Source organism: Hypanus sabinus, chromosome 3 (genome assembly GCF_030144855.1).
Source record: "Hypanus sabinus isolate sHypSab1 chromosome 3, sHypSab1.hap1, whole genome shotgun sequence".
Classification (NCBI taxonomy): Eukaryota; Metazoa; Chordata; class Chondrichthyes; order Myliobatiformes; family Dasyatidae; genus Hypanus; species Hypanus sabinus.
In genome coordinates, this window is record NC_082708.1 from 158,883,574 (window position 1) to 158,902,681 (window position 19,108).

At 43.0% G+C, this 19,108-nt stretch overlaps 1 protein-coding gene across 3 annotated transcripts in view; it reads right to left on the reverse strand.

Annotated features, from left to right (window-relative positions):
• Positions 1 to 16,437: 16,437 nt before the first annotated feature.
• The window catches only part of LOC132391804 (eukaryotic translation initiation factor 4E-like), a 29,425-nt gene continuing 26,754 nt past the window's right edge, over positions 16,438 to 19,108 (reverse strand). For all 3 annotated transcript variants that reach the window (XM_059965439.1, XM_059965440.1, XM_059965441.1), the window contains one exon: positions 16,438 to 17,543. In XM_059965439.1, coding sequence (XP_059821422.1) covers positions 17,429 to 17,543 — 115 coding nt within the window. In that variant the 3' untranslated portion in view covers positions 16,438 to 17,428. The remainder of the gene's footprint in view (positions 17,544 to 19,108) is intronic.

A 19,108-nucleotide genomic window follows, 5' to 3' on the forward strand; every position in this document is an offset into this window, starting at 1 on the left:
TCTGAAGGAATGCACTGATTATAGTCAGTTTAGCTCCCTCTGCTGTTTGTGTGGGGCCTTCAAGTCATTTGTTAATATTTTCATGCAAACCTGGTTGTAAGTAAAAGGGGTGACAAGCTCCCCAGATATCTGCTTGACTTATTTTTGCAGATTACCTTAAATGTCTATTTATTTACAGTATATCTCTAAACAGTCACATTTAAATCCATATGCAAACAAGTTGAGTTTATTGTCATGTACTCAAGAACAAGGTGAAGGTTTAGTCAAAAACTCGTTTGCAGTAGTATCACAGGGCACATAAGGACAAAAGCACACAAAACACAAGCTACATATAAATTATGCAGACATAAAGAAAAACATCGATGCAGAAATAACAATCAGAGACAAATCCAAGGTAGTCGGACATCTGAACTTCGCTTAAACTTTGAAATCCAGCTCGCATGCACCACTTGGGCTGGCAGCTCATTCGACACTCTCACGACCCTCTGAGTGAAGAAGTTTCTCCTCATGTTCCCCTTGAACTTTTCACCTTTCACCCTTAACCCATGACCTTTGGTTGTAATCCCACCCAACCTCCATGGGAAAAGCCTGCTTGCATTTACCCTTTATACCCTTCAAAATTTTGTAGACCTATCAAATCTCCTCTCAGTCTTCTACGTTCTAAGGAATAAAGTCCTAACCTATTCAATCTTTCCTCAAAATCAGGTCCTCCAAACCTGGCAACATTCTTGTAAATTTTGTCTGTATGCTTTCAATCTTACTTACAACTTGCCTGTAGTTAGGTGATCTAAACTGCACTTAATACTCCAAATTAGGCCTCATCAACGTATTATACAACTAACTAACGTCCCATCTCCTGTACTCAATACATTGATTTATGAAGGCCAAGGTGCCAAAAGCTTTCTTTATGACCCAACTGCCTGTGACGCCACTTTCAATGAATGATGGACCTGTATCCCCAGATCCCATTGTTCTACCACTCACAGTGTAAGACCTACTCTGGTTGGTTCAACCGAAGTGCAATACCTCGCACTTGTCTGCATTAAATTCCATTTGCCAGCATTAAATTCCATTTGCCATTTTTCAGTCCATTTTCCCAGCTGGTCCAGATCCCACTGCAAGTCATGATAGCCTTCCTTTCCGTCCACTACACCCCTAATCTTGGTGTCATTGGCAAATTTGCTGATCCACTTAACTACATTATCATTCAGATTGTTGATATAAATGACAAACAGCAAGAGATCCAGCACTGATTGCTGCGGCACACCACTAGTCACAGGCCTCCAGTCAGAAAGGCAACCATCTACTACCACTCTCTGGCTTCTCCCACAAAGCCAGTGTCTAATCCAATCTACCACCTCATCTTGAATGCCAAGCGACTGAATCTTCTGGAACCTTTTTAACCAACCTACCATGTGGGACCTTGTCAAATGCCTTGCTAAAGTCCATGTAGACAACACCCACTACCCTGCTTTCATCCACTCTCCTGGTAACTTCCTCAAAATACTCTATAAGATTGGTTAGACATGACCTACCAAGTACAAAGCTATGCTGACTATCCTTAATCAGTTCACATCTATCCAAAAAAAAAATTATATATTTGGTCCCTTAGAATACCTTCTAATAATTTTCCACAAATGATGTCAGACTCACCAGCCTATAATTTCCTGGTTGATGTTTAGAGCCTTTCTTAAACGGCAAAGCAACATTGGCTATCCTCTGATACCTCTGCTGTATCTGAGGATGATTTAAATATCTCTGCTCAGCCCCTGGCAATTTCTACTTGCCTATATCTACTATGCATCTCTTTTTTCTCTTAACCAGGGCATCATTATCTCTTGAAAACCAACGTTCCCTAAATCTATTATCTTTACCTTTTATTCTGACTGGCACATACAAGCTTTGTACTCTCAAAATTTCACCTTTGAAGGTTCCCACTTACAAAGTACACCTTTGTCAGAAAACAGATTGTCTCAATTCTCACTTACCAGATAATTTACAATACCATCAAAATTGGTTTTTCTCCAAATTAGAATCTCAATCTGTGGACCAGACCTATATTTTTACATATTTACTTTAAAACCAATGGCATTATGGTCACTAAATGCAAAGCTTTCCTTGACACAAACTTTTAACTGCCCTGTCCCATTCCCTAATAGCAGATCAAGTTTCGCACACTCTCTCAGTGGGACTTCTATGCAATGATTAAGGAAACCTTCCTGAACACATTTGACAAACTCCATCCCATCTTAACTGAATTTTATAGGAGCACCATTGAAAGTATCCTGAAAGTTGCATCTCCATCTGGTATATGAGCAGTTGTCCATCGGACCAGAAGTCCCTACAAAGGAGAATGACTGAGAGGTTCATATGGATCTCCCTACCATCCATCAAGGACATTTATCAGAAGCACTGTGTACTTAGGGCCCTCAGTATTATTAAGGATCCCACCCATCCATCCAGCATCCTCTTTGACTTTCTACCATTAAGCAGGAGACTCTTGCATAAAAACAATAACGATCAGGGTGAGGAAAGTTTCTTCCCTCAGACCATTAGGCTTCTGAACTCCCTGCTGCATGATATTCAGTGCCACTGGTTAATCTGTTCTGTGCCTTACAATACTTAATGTATGCACTTGACTTTGTTTCTTTATGCATTTTACCAATCTGTAGATTTTACCTTACTTTCATAAGTTGTTGTGTGTTATATGTATTGCGGTGCTTTACACGCTGGTTTGGAAAAATGTTGCCTCGTTTGACAGTATACCTATATACAGTTAAATGACAATACACTTGACTTATAGTGTTCCATTGCTGTCATTCAGTCAAATCACAGATCATTCTCTTGATTTCCAACTTGTTCTCCAATTCCATTAATATTCAATTATCTATCAATGTCAGATACATTCTATGAATGAATGACACATCTCAAACATAGGGAGTTCCAAAGATCCTGAGTGAAGATATTTCTCCTTCTGTAGTCCTCATATGGCCAATCCCAATTAGTCATGCTGTCATAGATTTATACAGAATAGCTTAGGTATACATTGTAGATAAGTTAGTCTAACATGTCCATAAGATATATCTAAGCTATTACTATCTGCTTGAAAAGCAAACACGAGGAAATCTGCAGGTGCTGGAAATTCAAGCAACACACACAAAATGCTGGTGGAATGCAGCAGGCCAGACAGCATCAATAGGGAGAAGTAGTGTCGATGTTTCGGGCTGAGACCCTTCGTCATTTTGTGTGTGTTACTATCTGCTTGAATTTGGCTATTATATCCTCTAAACATTTCCTATCCATATGCCTTTTGAGTGTTGCAATTATACTCATCTCAACACTTCCTCTGGCAGCTCATTCCATATACTCACCATTCTCTGTGTGAAAAGATTACCCATCAGGTCCCCTTACCCTCTCGCTTTAATCCTCTATCCTCTAGTTTTAAAAGTCTGTTGCCTGAGGGTTTATTCCAGACCTATCACAGCCAGCGAAATGGCCTCTTAAAATCTACCTTGTTCACCCCTCTCAAAATCTATGTTACTTGCTTGTGCTGGATCTGTTACATAGCAGGAAAGTTTAGGCTATGTAATAGAGAATAGTCCCTTCTTCACTTTATATCTGTTGACTTAAATACTCCAGTTGTCCAAAAATGTGTATCAGGATGTACAGTTCTTCTGGCGAGTCTAGCATCAGGAGAAGCACAGCACCATCTGGTGGGAGGAAAGCATCCAATAATGGATAAACTTTAAGAATTTCAGGGCTGCCATCAATGTTTCTGAAGAAAAATATCAGGTTATATAATCAGAAGGGAATGTAAAAGCATTAGAAAAACTGGAAACATTGTTTACAAGAATGACAGCAGAAAATGAGAGGTTCAATGATGATTATGGCCATAGGGTCAAGGTTTCTCCATTTGGTAATTTGCAGTTATTTTATACTGAATGTCCAAGGTTGGGAGAATCTTCAGTGACAATTTATGTAGCACATGATCAAAGACAACAGATCTCATTTGTTACATTTAAAGGATGAAGGAATAGTAAAATAGTCCTTTATTCACTGTTGTATAGATGAATGAGAAGAAATCTTTTTGTAACATACATTTGAGGAAGATTATAGCTATTTCTTGAGGCAGTTGCCTCAGGCTGGAGAGTCTAGTGTTGGTAGATGGTGTGGATAGGGTTCTCATTTAAGTCTCAGATGAAGCAAGATTTCTTCAAAGTTATGAATCCTTGGAATTCACATCTTCTCTCCCAGTGAGCACCAGATGCTTGTTGATTTATTTCAGACTGAGGTTAATAAGGATGTTTGGACTTGGAAGGAAAAGAAGACAAAGTAAAGGGCCACCCAAAATATTAACGATGAGTAGAACAGGATGAGGAACCACTTTAGCCAATTGCTTTAAGCCAAATGTTTCTAACATCCCTATGTACTCTGCTACATTGGAAATATGGGTTGAAATGCATTTTCTGCAGCAGGAGAACTAGTTTCAAGTTGATCATTTGCTTATGCTTCCACCAACTGCAACATCTTGCAATTATAGAGCACCTTTAATGTTGTTATACATAGGCCGCAGAAGGCTTCACTGCTGTGATATCACACAAGATTGAACACTGAGCCTCATACATGAAAGGTTGAAGTCAAATTTATTGTCATGTGCATTAGTACAGTGAAAAACTTGTTTGCAGCATCATCCCAGGCATGTACAGCATAGCAAAGAGGGGGAAAAAATGCAGAGTGCTGAATCAACCCTGCATGTCAGACAGCATCTATGGAGGAGAATAACAGTCAATGTTTTGGGCCATCCACTTTCACCCTAAACACAGGACTTCTAGTTCTCATCTCACCCAAGGGGTTAGAACTTTACCTCTCATTATTTTCTATACTTCTATAAGTACATCTTGTAGATCTAGTGTTGTTCTGATGGGTGATTTTAACTTTCCTAATATTGACTGGCATCTCCTAAGATCAAGCAGTTTAAATGGAGTGGAGTTTGTTAGGTATGTTCAGGAAGGTTTCCTGACACAATAAGTAGATAAGCCAATTAGAGTGTACTTGATTTGGTACAATCAGGAAATGGACCTGGTCAGATGTCAGATCTCTCAGTGGAAGAGCATTTTTGAGGTCGTGATCACAACTCCATCTCCTTTACCATAGCGCTGGAGAAAGGAGCAGAAAATTTGGGAAAACATTTAATTGGGGTAAGGGAAAATATGATGCTATTAGTCAGGAACTTAGGAAAATAAATTGGGAGCAGATTTTCTCATTGGAAGGCATGGCAGAAATGCTGCAAATGTTCAGGGAATATTTGCATAGTGTTCTCCATAGGTATGTTCCATTGAGGCAGGGGAAGGGTGGTAGGGTAAAAGAACCATAGTATATAAAGTATGTACAAAATCTAGTTAACAAGAAAAGCTTACAAAAGGTTCAAGAAACTAGGTAGTTAGAGCTCTAAAAAATTACAAGGGTGCCAGAAAGAAGTTCAAGAATGAAACTAGGAGTTTGAAGGGGCCATGAAAAGGCCTTGGTCAGCAGGAGTAAGGAAAACCCCCAAGGCATTCTACAAGTATGAAGAGCAAGAGGATAAGCTGTATGAGAATAGGACCAACCAGGAATGAGTGGAAACGAGTTGGAGGAGGTAGCAAAGGTACTTAAAAAATATTTTGTTTCAGTACTCATCAGTGGCAATTGTGGGGATGACTTAAAGCAACCTGAAACACTTGAGTGTAAGGACATTAAGAAACAGGGTATGTTGGTGCTTTTGAAAAGCATTAAGTTAGATAATTCACTGGGACTGGTAGCCCAGGTTACTGTGGGAAGTGAGGGAACAGATTGCTGAGCCTCTGGCAATGATCTTTGCATCATCAATAGGGACAGGAGAAATACCAGAGGATTGGAAGGTTGCAAACATCATTCTCTTGTTCAAGAAAGGGAGATAGCCCAGGAAATTATAGACCAGTGAGCCTTACTTCAGGAGTGGGCAAGTTGTTGGAGAAGACCCCGAGAGGTAGGATTTATGAGCATTTGGAGAGACATAATCTGATTAGGGGTAGTCAGCATGGCTTTGTTAAGGGCAGGTCATGCTTTACGAACCTGATTGAATTCTTTGAGGATGCAACAAAACACATTGATTAAGTTAGACCAGTGGATGTAGTGCAAGTTTCCCCATGCAAGACTCATTCATAAAGTAATGAGGCATGGATCCAAGGAGACCTATAAATGGATCCAGAATTTTGTTAACCACAGAAGACAAAGGGTAGTTGTGGATGGTTCATATTCTGCAGGATCTTTTCTGGAGTCCCCCCCCCCCCCCCTCTTTGTGATCTTTATAAATGGTAGAAGTAGAAGGGTGGGTTTTCAAATTTGCTGATGATACAAAAGTTGGGGTGTTGTGAATAATCTGGAGGGATGTCAGAGGTTACAGCAGAGCATCGATAGGATGCAGATCTGGGCTCAGAAGTGGCAGATGGAGTTCAACCGAGATAAGTGTGAAGTGGTTCATTTTGGTAGTTCAAATTTGAAGACAGAATATAATTTTAATGGTAAAAGACTCGACAGTATGGAGGATCAGCAAGATCTTGGGTTCATGTCCATAACACACTCAAACCTACTGCACAGGTTGACAGTGTTGTTAAGAAGGCGTATGGTACATTGACCTTCATCAACCATGGGATTGAGTTCAAGAGCTGTGAGGCAATGTTACAGCTATACAAGACCTTGATTAGACCCCACTTGGAGCACTGTGTTTAGTTCTGGTCACCAATTTCAGGAAGGATGTGGATAGAGAGGGTGCAGAGATTTACAGGGATGTTGCCTGGATTGGAGAGCTTGCCTTATTGAGAATAGTTTGAGTGAACTTGGAGCAACGGAGGATGACAGGTGACCTGATAGATGTGTATAAGATGATAAGAGGCATCAATCGTGTGGATAGCCAAAGGCTTTTTCCCAGGGCTGAAACAGCTAACACGAGAGAGCATAGTTTTAAGGTGCTTGGAAATAAGTACAAAGGTCAGAGGTAAGTTTTTCCAGAGTGGTGGGTGTGTGGAATGTACTGCCTGCAAAGATGGTAGATGCAGATATAATCATCTTTTCAGAGACTCTTAAGATAGGTATATGGATCTTCGAAAAATAGAGGGTTATGCAATACAGAAATTCTAGACAGCCACGAGTTGGTTACATGGTTAGCACAACATTGTGTGCCAAAGGGCCTGTAATGTGCTTAGATTTTCTATGTTTCTATCTCTCCTCATTCTCCTGTGCTCCAGGAGCTCAAGTGAATGTCTTATTTAAATTTATAAGGCATACATACCTGCATATGTTCAGACTCAAGGTCCAAAAGTATTACAATGAGTCAGTGCACCTGTCGGGTACAAGCGTTCATAGAATTCACAGTGTGTAAACAGGTCACTCTGACCAACTGATCTGGTTCCAATATTTGTGGTTGCAATGCAAGAATGTACGTAGATGCCATTTAGCCCATCGTGCCCGATCAGCTGATCAATCAATCTTCACCAATCTGAAACTCAGTTTTCTTAATATTTAAATGTCTCTCAATTTACTTCTTGAACAAATTGAATGACTGAGTGTTCAATCCTTTTACTGGATAAAAAATTCTTAAAATTCACTTTGCTCTGGTTGACACATTTCTCATCTCTGCTCTGAATGTCAAAGTCATAGTCATATGCATAATTACATGTATGAACAGGTGCAATGAAAAAACTTACTTGCAAAAGCTTCACAGAAACAAAGCATCACACAAGCAGCATTAACAAAGAAAACAAAATTAAACATAAATCGTACACAATTTTTATAAGAACACACTTAAGAACAAAACAAAGCTCAGTGATTGGGGTTTGCTGGTTGATTCAAGAACCAAATGATTAAAAGGAAGAAGCCATTCTTGAACCTGGTGATGTGGGACTTCAGGTTTCTTCTGTACCTCCTGTGAGATGGTAACTGAAAAGATGTCATGGCCCAGTTGATGGATGTTGTCTTGAGGCAACACCTCCAGTAGATGCTACCATTGGTGGAAATGGAGGTGCCCATGTTGTAGGGGAGGGTCCACAACTCTCTGCAGCTCTATACACTCCTGCACATTCAAACTATGATGCAACTAGTCAAGAAACTGTCAATAGTATATCTATAGTATTAGATTATTGGATTAGTTTTAGAGTATTTGAGGACGTCAAACCTGCTTAACCTGGTAACAAAGTAAAAATATTTAAAAAGTATACGCTGAACTGAACCCTTTGCATCACATCTCAATCTTTTATTAATCCTTTCAACATATCCTTTTAGTACTCTCACCAGTAAGTTCCACACTCCAACTACCCTCTAGATATAGAAATGTCTTTAATGGCTATTTGATACTGAATGTTGGACTTGTGCACCTGAATACATTCTTTATTAATCCCAAAATTTACATAATCTTAGAGACTTTTATCAAGTCGAGGTCCAAATCTGATATAGCCTAATTACCTCTTGGCTCTTTGTGAGCACATCACGAATGATTAGTTGATACTACTCAGTTTCGAAAACTCTGTTCTTTGCTGTGCTATAAGAAAGGACCCCATACATAAAAGTACATCTAATTTACCAAGTAGTTTTAGTTTGAACTAGTAGTTTGCTTTTATGGTACACATACAACTTTCTGCACAAGTTCAAAGCTAAGGAAGAGCCAAGTTCTACTGTAATGCTACCTTTAACATAGATCTTGGACAAGGATGAGGGCATTTAATCTTGTCATGAGAAATTTGACAAAAATTATGTGCAATGCTGATCTTTACCAACTTGACTTTCAGCAAGTTCTGTAAGTTTGCTAACCAGCAAACCAACCAAATAGTGAGAAAACCTGATGTTAACCCCATTTATTCCTCCTACCCTGCATTATATCATTTTAGCTAAGAACAACCCACATTACAGCCAATGTCATCATTTTTTATAGAGGTGCAAGTAGCCACCTTGCTTGAAATGCAAAGCAGCACAACACATGCCCTTTGGACCACAATGTTTTGGCAACCCTTTAACCGACTCTAAAATCAATCTAACCCTTCCCTCCCATGTACACCTCCATTTTTCTTTCATCCATGCACCTAAGAGTTTCTTAAATGAACCCAAGGTATTTGCCTCTACCATCACCCCTAGCACCACAATCCATGTGCCACCATTACCTATATTAAAAAACCTAGCTCTGACATCCCCCTATACTTTCCACCAAACACCTTAAAATTACGTCCCCCTGTATTAGCCATTTCTGGGCTGGGAAAGTTGCTGGCTATCTCTTATCTTGTACACCTCTAATCCTCCTTTGTCCCAAAGAGAAAAGCCCAAACTCACTCAACCTTTCCTCACAAGAGTAGCTGGATAAAAATATGCCAGACCTGTGTCTGATTTTAGAGATTCTGTCTGGGCTGTGCACACTTTCACCACTCACACAATTGAAAGCAAACGACAATAATAGATGCTTATTCTTAATCCATTTAGATCGCAGAAACAGGCCAAATAAAATTCAAACCACTCATTTTAAATATCTCATTGGATTCTCCCTCATCTATATACCTAGCTGACTTCTAACATTTATACTCTCACTGTTTCACACTCTCATCCCTCTCCAGATGGATTGTGAATTTCTTATAGCAACTGTACTGCACCTTGTGCTTGGCATCCCCAGAAGGGAAAGCACAAAGGAATCAACGTTAAAAGGGATAATGATCTGGAGATAGGTACTGATGCTTGGTACCATGAGGTTGCATGTGCGTGTGCACTCACATGTATATGCATGTTACAAGGATGCAGCACAGCGATTTCCATCACATCCCTGTAAAATGATGACAAACTCTCTAGTACCCAGGAAGCCTGTCAACATAGTGTGGGTGCTGCCATTCCTCAGTAATGGACCAAACTCACCATGGTACAGTTCACGAATCCCATGCCAGTGCTAAGCAGCCACACCATTCACCCCACCCAGCAGCCCTCAGAACATTGTCCCAAGAACACTTGAAGGTTCCCAGCACAGCACTGGATAAGGTCAAGGTTATTACTAGGTTCCTGCAAGACTGCATAAAGCAGATGTATCTTTTCAGTGAACAGGGGCTAAATACCCATAAACACTGGAACTGTAGAAGCAAGAACACCATCAATAGTTCCACTGGGTATCAGTATATCATACTCACAGCCCCTTCTTCTGATCCAATTATTAATGGAATTATCACCAGATCCACTCTATCACAACCTTTCCTAATGAAGACCATTCATCTACTATTTATTTCCATAGACAAGATCTCATGAAGCAACTGGAAGCATTAGTCAACATTCAAGATCCATCTTTCCAGTGTTTCAGTATACTATAACTTGCTGTTTACAGCGTGCACTGCTTTCTGTTGGTGTTTTCTATAGTAATGCTTGATCCAGCTACTTACTGGGAAAACACTTGTTTACATTTATATCCTGACGACCATGAGGGTAGTAACAATGGACTGAATCTTAAATAACAATGAGTCATCCAGGTAGGAGATTGAGAGACAGCAGCATGGTGACATAACAATCTTTCCCTTAATCTCAGAAAAAGACCTGGGCATTGACTTCAGGGAGGCTATGCACACACTCCTGTTTACATTAAGTGCTGAAATCCAGAGGGTTGAGATCTTTTAAGTTGCTAGGAGTAAATATCACAAATTTTTAAAAAATGTGTACAGGCTGGTGCTCTTTTCTCCAAGGAAATGACCAAGGGTGATATAATCAGAAGGTTTTTATAGATTTCTGTAGAGAAAGCAGAGTATTACACAGAGAGATACAGTAAAATTAGCATAAGTTTGGAAAAACTCAATACTTAAAACAGACAAGATATCAAGAATTTGATTTCTCTGCAGGAGTCTGGAACAAAGGGCAAGTCCCTCAGAATGTGGGGTTAAGGAGTGGCTTTGGGTGCTTGATGCACCATCAATAACTCACACTGAGACGTAGGCGAGATATCGGCTTTTATTGACTGGAAGAAGGAACCAGGAGTGAGTGTCTATCATACAAGGTCCTGGAGACTGAGGCCGATCTTCAGGCCGCAGGTCTCCTTTATACAGGGGCCTGTGGGAGGAGCCACAGGAGCAGTCAGCAGGGGCGTGTCCCGACAGGCACATAGTTCACCACATTCACCCCCCCTTCGTTTGAAAAAGTCCTCATGTAGCGAAGGTTCTTACAAGTCAAGCCGATCAGGCGGTCGAATCTGTCGCTGCGATCTACGTAGCACCGGCTGTGACCGCATTTGGCAACATTGGCGATTGCACAGGGGACGGGGGTTGCGCGTGTTCTTGCCCACTAGGCGCCGGTGATCCCTCATGCATGTGCGAGGCGCCTGGTATAAATGCGTACGAAACGCCCGGTATACAAGTGTCGTGAGGAGTCTGTGTAGGGCCTGGTGAGTACGGTGTCACCTCTGGTGCAGGGTTCACAGTTACCAGAGAGCCTTCAGGGTAGTGGTCTGCTGCACCTGCGGGTGCCAGGTCGCGGATGGAGACCGTGTCCTCCCGCCCAACAGGTAAGACCACGTAAGCATACTGGGGGTTCGCATGGAGAAGGTGAACCCTCTCCACCAGCGGGGAGTATTTATTGCTCCTCACATGTTTCCGGAGCAGCACTGGCCCCGGGGACGTCAGCCAAACTGGTAGGGTGGTCCCAGTGACAGACTTCCTGGGAAAAGAGAATAGGCGTTCGTGAGGGGTGGCATTGGTGGACGTACATAACAGAGAGCAGATAGAGTGCAGTGCCTCAGGGAGGACCTCCTGCCATCGAGAGACCGGCAACCCTTTGGACTTAAGGGCTAAAAGTGTGGCCTTCCACACTGTGGCATTCTCCCGCTCTACCTGGCCATTACCCCGGGGATTATAACTCGTGGTCCGACTGGTAGCAATGCCCCTAGCTAGCAAGTACTGGCGCAGCTCCTCACTCATAAAGGAGGACCCTCTATCACTGTGGATATAGCAGGGATACCCGAACAGAGTGAAGAGCTGGCGCAGGGCTTTTATGACGGACGTGGCAGTGGTGTCGGGGCAGGGGATGGCAAAGGGGAACCGTGAGAACTCGTCAATAACACTGAGAAAATAGACATTGCGGTCAGTGGAGGGAAGGGGGCCCTTAAAGTCAACACTCAGGCGTTCAAAAGGGCGGGTGGCCTTGACAAGTTGTGCCGTGTCAGGACAGTAGAAGTGCGGTTTGCACTCGGCACAAATTTGGCAGTCCCTGGTCATCGTCCTGATGTCCTCCAGGGAGTACGGCAGGTTCCGAGCTTTCACAAAATGGTAAAATCGGGTGACCCCCGGATGGCAAAGTTGTGCATGAAGGGCGTACAGCTGGTCGAGCTGTGTGCTAGCACATGTTCCCCGGGATAGGGCATCAGGGGGCTCATTGAGTCTGCCAGGCCGGTACAGGATATCATAGGTGTAGGTGGAGAGTTCTATCCTCCACCGCAAAATCTTATCATTTTTGATCTTGCCCCGCTGTTGGTTGCTGAACAGGAACGCAACCGAGCGCTGGTCGGTCAGCACAGTGAATCTTTTGCCAGCAAGATAGTGCCTCCAGTGCCTAACAGCCTCCACTATGGCCTGGGCTTCTTTCTCCACCGCGGAGTGCCGAATTTCAGAGCCTTGGAGGGTGCGAGAAAAGAATGCTACTGATCTGCCTTCCTGATTAAGGGTAGCAGCCAGAGCGAAATCGGAGGCATCACACTCCACTTGGAAGGGAGCGGTCTCGTCCACTGCATGCATCGTAGCTTTGGCAATGTCCGCTTTAATGCAGTTGAAGGCCGCGCAGGCCTCAGCAGAGAGGGGAAACGAGGTAGACTTGACCAGGGGGCGAGCCTTGTCTGCGTAATGGGGGACCCATTGGGCGTAATAGGAAAAAAACCCCAGGCACCGTCTGAGGGCCTTGAGAGTGGTGGGAAGAGGGAGCTCTAACAGGGGGCGCATACGTTCGGGATCAGGCCCAATAACCCCGTTTTCCACGACATACCCAAGTATAGCAAGGCGGGTGGTACCAAAAACACACTTGTCCCTGTTATAAGTAAGGTTCAGAGCTGCGGCCACTTGGAGAAACCGTTGGAGGTTGGCGTCGTGATCTGGCCTGTCATGACCACAGATGGTGATGTTATCCAGATAGGGAAATGTGGCCTGCAGTTGGTACTGGTCCACCATCCGGTCCATTTCCCTCTGGAAGACAGAGACACCATTCGTGACACCGAAAGGGACGCGCAGGAAGTGATAGAGCCGGCCGCCCGCCTCGAAGGCGGTGTAGGGGCGGTCCTCTGGGCAGATGGGGAGCTGGTGATAAGCGGATTTCAGATCTATTGTCGAGTACACCTTATACTGAGCAATCTGGTTGACCATATCCGCGATGCGGGGTAGGGGGTATGCGTCAAGCTGCGTAAACCTATTGATGGTTTGACTATAGTCCACCACCATCCTATTTTTCTGCCCAGTCCGAACAACAACCACCTGGGCCCTCCAAGGGCTTGTGCTCGGCTCAATGATCCCCTCCCTGAGCAGCCGCTGCACCTCCGACCGAATGAAGGCCCGGTCCCCCGCGCTGTACCTCCTGCTTTTGGTTGCCACAGGTTTACAGTCGGGGGTCAGGTTGGCGAACAGCGGTGGGGGAGGGATCTTGAGAGTGGAGAGGCTGCAAGTGTCGGTAGCGCAGCTGTTGGCCTGGTTCTGGATGGGATGTGTGTGTCCGTGTGTGTGTGTGGTCAGTAGCGGGGTATGTGAAGAAGTCCCACAAAACTGAGGATTCTTGACAGTGAGTGGTGGGAGGGGCCCGTCGTATACCATAGTCACACTTTCGAGATGGCTCTGGAAGTCCAGCCCCAATAGCACAGGTGCACACAGATTAGGCATGACCAGCAGTTCAAAGTCCCGATATACTGTGCCTTGCACCACCAAAGTCGCTACACAACCCGCCCGGATGTCTGCGGACTGCGACCCAGAGGCCAAATGGAACCTCCGACTGACCGGCCGCGTTGCGAGTCTGCAGCGTTGCACTGTGTCCGGGTGAATAAAACTCCCAGTGCTGCCCGTGTCAAACAGGCATCCAGTCCAATGCCCCTCCACCTGGATGTCCATCATGGACCTTGCAAGCTGGTGTGGGGCGCTTTGGTCGAGAGTCACAGTGGCCAGAGTTGGATCGTCGGGGTACCCGGTCAGCATCGGAGGGTCGGGGGCGGGGCATGCTGACGCCGACAAAGATGGCCGCTCACATCCGGGGTACCCGGTCAGCATCCGAGGATCGGGGGCGGGGCGTGCTGACGTCGACAAAGATGGCCGCCCACATCCCGGCATGCAAGATGGCGGCCCCCACGTTTCACCCGCAGCGCTGCACTCCGCTCGAGGTTGAGACTTACAGACCTTGGCGAAGTGGCCCCGCTTTCCGCAGCTGGAGCAGGTCGCTTCTCGCGCTGGACAGCGTTGTCGAGGATGTTTCTTTTGGCCACAGAAATAACAAAGCACGAGTTTCTTACGGGCCACAGCCGTGGTCTGGGTCGGGGAGCTCGTGGAATGGCGACTGGCGGCGGCGTTGGCGAATTCGCTCCCGGGAGCCGGCGGTGGCGGGGTCTGAGGCGTCCACGAAACCGGCGGGGAATCGCGCGACTGGACAGCGTCGGCGTTATGCAAAGCAGCTTCTAGAGCATTGGCCTTCTCTATCGCCGAGCTTAAGGTAAGATCCGAGTTCTCCAGCAGCCGCTGGCGCACGTACACTGACCGCAGTCCCGTCACAAAGGCGTCTCGCACCAGCAGCTCCGCATGCTGTTCTGCCGTGAGCGTCTTGCAGTCACAAGCTCGGACGAGTGTCTGTAGTGCTCGGAGAAACTCAGCGCACGATTCGCCAGGCCGCTGTTGCCGGGTAGCTAAGCGATGTCTTGCGTAGACGGTGTTCACCGGCCGCAGGTACTGTCGTTTGAGGGCGTCCAGTGCCCCTTCGTAGGTCGGCAGGTCCCGGATAAAGGAGTAAACTTTGGAGGAGACCCTCGAGAGTAGGATTCTGTGCATAACGGCGGGTTCAGTCGCACGAAGCTCCGCCAAGTACGATTGGAAGCATGCAAGCCAGTGTTCAAAAGCGAGAGCCGCGTCAGGGTCTTGAGGGTCCAAATCCAACCGGTCCGGACGCAAAACGGGTTCCATGTTTTAAAACTTCCAGTCAATAAAATTGATGCACCATCAATAACTCACACTGAGACGTAGGCGAGATATCGGCTTTTATTGACTGGAAGAAGGAACCAGGAGTGAGTGTCTATCATACAAGGTCCTGGAGACTGAGGCCGATCTTCAGGCCGCAGGTCTCCTTTATACAGGGGCCTGTGGGAGGAGCCACAGGAGCAGTCAGCAGGGGCGTGTCCCGACAGGCACATAGTTCACCACAGTGCTAAGATAATTTCAGATGTGTACAGGGGTGAGATAGTTCGGCTAGTTGAGTGGCATCACACCAACCTTGCACTCAGTATCAGCAAGAACAACACATTGATTGTGGATTTGAGAAAAGGGAAGCTGGGAGAACACATCTTCAGTCCTCATTGATGGGTCAGCGGTGAAAAGGGTGACCAACTTCATGCTTTTGGATATCAGCGTATCAGAGGATCTATCAAGGTTACAACACATTAATGCGATCGTGCAGGAGGGATGCCAGTGAGAAATTTAAGATATGATGACCCCGAGGACTCTGCAAATTTCTATCAAAGTATGATGGAGAGCATTCTGACTGGTTCGATCACAACCTCTTATGAATTTACCCACTCAGTTCTCCAATAACCAATCTACTCCGGTACCATTGAGCAAATACACATGCTAACATTCTTTTGAAATTGAGAAAGCAAGATGTTAGATGAAAACACAGTTTAGAAACAGCAACAGGAGGCAAACTGGAGGTACTTTTAAGTTGTTATGGCAGACAATCTATTAGGTATTTTAGTTGTGGATAAATTCAAGAGGAACTGATTATAACGTGAACAGATTTAGCTATTCTACAATTGTGGTCCTGCACTCAAAATTATATCAGAATATTGACTGCATGAACAAAATTTACAACACATCATTATAAACTAACCTGTTACTGCCATGAAACTTGCCTATGCAAATATACATACATATTGTTGTAATTCCTTTAAAAAAATGTAGCATCTTTTTTCTCCCACACCACTCAATTATGTTGTGTCCAATCTAATTAGTATGATTTGATAATGGAAACCTGCAATGGTAACAAGCACCTCAGATTAAAGTCAAAAATAGAAATTATAAACAAGTCTTGGAGGCAGCAAAATGCTTCAAGTGACACAGTTAATAAACTGGTGGTGTAGACTGCAGTAAGTTCTGTAGGCAAATGCAGGTATATTTCCATAAGTGGAAGGTAAGCAGCTTAACGTTGTAAAGAAATTGAGGAAATGAAACCACAGTTACTGAATGCCAGAAATTTCACTGTACAGTTTTATTTACACAGTTCTTGTTTTTACACTTTTAATACGTATACTTTTTGGGACCATTTTCCTAATTCAGCCTTTATAACCAATGCAAAATAGAGTTTCTTCCAAGGATACATGTTTTAAAATACAGCAGAACAATACAAAACATATAGAGGATTTCAATATATTTCAACATCTCGAGCAAGGAATGTAATCATCATATTGCAATTAAAAAAAACAAAATACACTTTTTTTAAAAGAGAAACCCACTTGCCCAAAAAAGTATAAATCACTAAACCGCAAAAGCTTGTTCAAAGTTAAAGTTTAAATCAAACTGTGAATTCTGTACTAATGTAGCAGGATTTAAGAAATGCATATGACAACTTTTGAATTCTACCAATTTAAAATTATATGCCCAGTCCCAAAACACGCATTACATCTCATGATCTAAATTAACCAAGCTGTTATTAGAGCTTTTTGTTTAAAATTTAAAACCAATGAATAAATTAAATCTAACAGCCAACAAATAAGCACGGATTACAGCAAATCTTTTTGTTTGCTGTACAAAACAAAAGTCAGAACGGAACTAAACTGCTAAAGACTACAACATTCGGACAAGATCTTAACCCTTTCCCTTTCAAAATTACTAATAAGCCCCAACCTACCAAAGTCTAAATTTAATTTGTGTCACATTTAGTGTAAGGTAATCTATTATTTAAAAAAAAACTTGCAACTTTTAAAATATTTTACTTTACAAGTCATCTTTAACACTTTTGGAAAATTTCAGGAACTAAATGGATTCATAAAATATTTTGAAGGGAAAGGGTTATTTTCACAGAATACTGAACAAAGTCGAAGATAGAAAAATGACTGAAAACTCACACACTTGTGTAATGTTAGAATGCAGTCCCATTCTGCTTACTAGAAGCTTTGGTTTAATTTGAAGTGTAGATTGCTTTACGTATCCAGTCTTCTAGCGATGAGCATACAACTGGTGCCTTCTCAAACAACATACCTGTTCTTGGTTGTTGATCCACTTTTTGTGGCAGTATCCGTATGGGACTGATAGCCAATCACTACTTTAGGAGGAAGCCCTAATCTTTCTTTGTAAATTCTCCTGTTTCAAGGCAAAGTATAAATAATTAAGATTCCAAGCTAGACTCCTCTTTAACAAATCATAGAATGTTATAGCACAGAACAAGCCCTTCAGACCCCAGTCTTGTGACATGCTTTTAACCTACATTAAGATCAATCTAGCCATTCCCTCCTACATAACCTTCCATTTTCCTACCAAATGCCAATCAAAGAGTTTCTTAAATGTATCTGTCTCTACCACCACCCCTAGAAGGATGTTCCAATCCCCAAAACTTTTCTCCAATCTCCTTAAAATTACAACCCTTTGTATCAGCCATTTCTGGCCTGGGGGAAGTCTATGGCTATCCATTCTATCTAAGCCTATTAACTTGTAATACAGATCTATCAAGATACCTCTCATCCTTCTTCACTATGAAGAGATAACCCCAGCTAAAATGTACTAGGTAACTAACCATCTCTAATCATTATTAGGTAACTAATAATGTTGGTTTACTTTAACAGAAGCACCTATAACAAATGTGGCACCCATTATAGAAAGTAGAGTACAGGTATTTAGATGTTTAATTAGCCCATTAAAAGAAACTGGTTTTGCCCAGCACACACACAAATAGTTTTCAAAAGGCTAACACCGAAAGCTTTTTTCTAGGACAAAGCAAATGCAACTTTCATTATGGAGACAATGCCAAAATTGATATGGCTAGATTCTCTTGAAGCTGTAACAAATACACATGCAGTATTCCACAAATGCAGTTAACTGTTCAAACTCAGATTCAGTTTTACTCACATAATTCCTCACCACTCCCCCCCCACCCCGATTTGTAACTGCATTCTATGATAAACTTCGCAACTCAATCTTCAATACTTTCAAATGCAACAGATTCTAAAAAAACACTTGAGGATGAAATTAACATAAATGTCTCTGTGGTCACATAAAAACTAAGCTTGCATATCCTAATTTTATGGTATCCTTTGGAAATAACATAAAAATTTCCTTATGCCTCAAGGTCAAAACTGCTAACTCACTGTCTTTTACTTCCAAACAAAAATATTGGTACTGTTTGATTTGAGGCGGCCATGCAATATAACAAACTCATGGCCAAACTCACTGACCTTGTGCAGACTTTGGCTGGGTGACACAAGGTGTTTCTTGAACCATCTAGGCTCAGCCCCAAACATCTCATGACACACATTCAAGTGAGATGCATGTCTAAGTATGCTACTAAATCATTTTAAGCAAGTGATGTTCAATACGACAAGTACATTCAAAGGATTAGATCAGCTCAATCCAGAATGCATTACACAAATAACAGCTGCAAGCAACTTGTTCTTTTCTATCTTACCCTCTTCACACTGAGCCTCCGTACATTGCAGAAAACTTCAGAGAAAACACTGATCTCCTAGTTCAGTACCTAAATAAATTTCTGCAATGATTAATAGTTACTCCATTATATGACATGGAGGCTCATAAGAGCATAGAAGATGTTCACCAATATGCTGCCTGGAGTGTAGGATATGAGCGACAAGAAGAGGTTGGCTAAGTTTCTCTGGAGTGTTGAACTCAACTTCGCTTACCCATCACTAAACTGT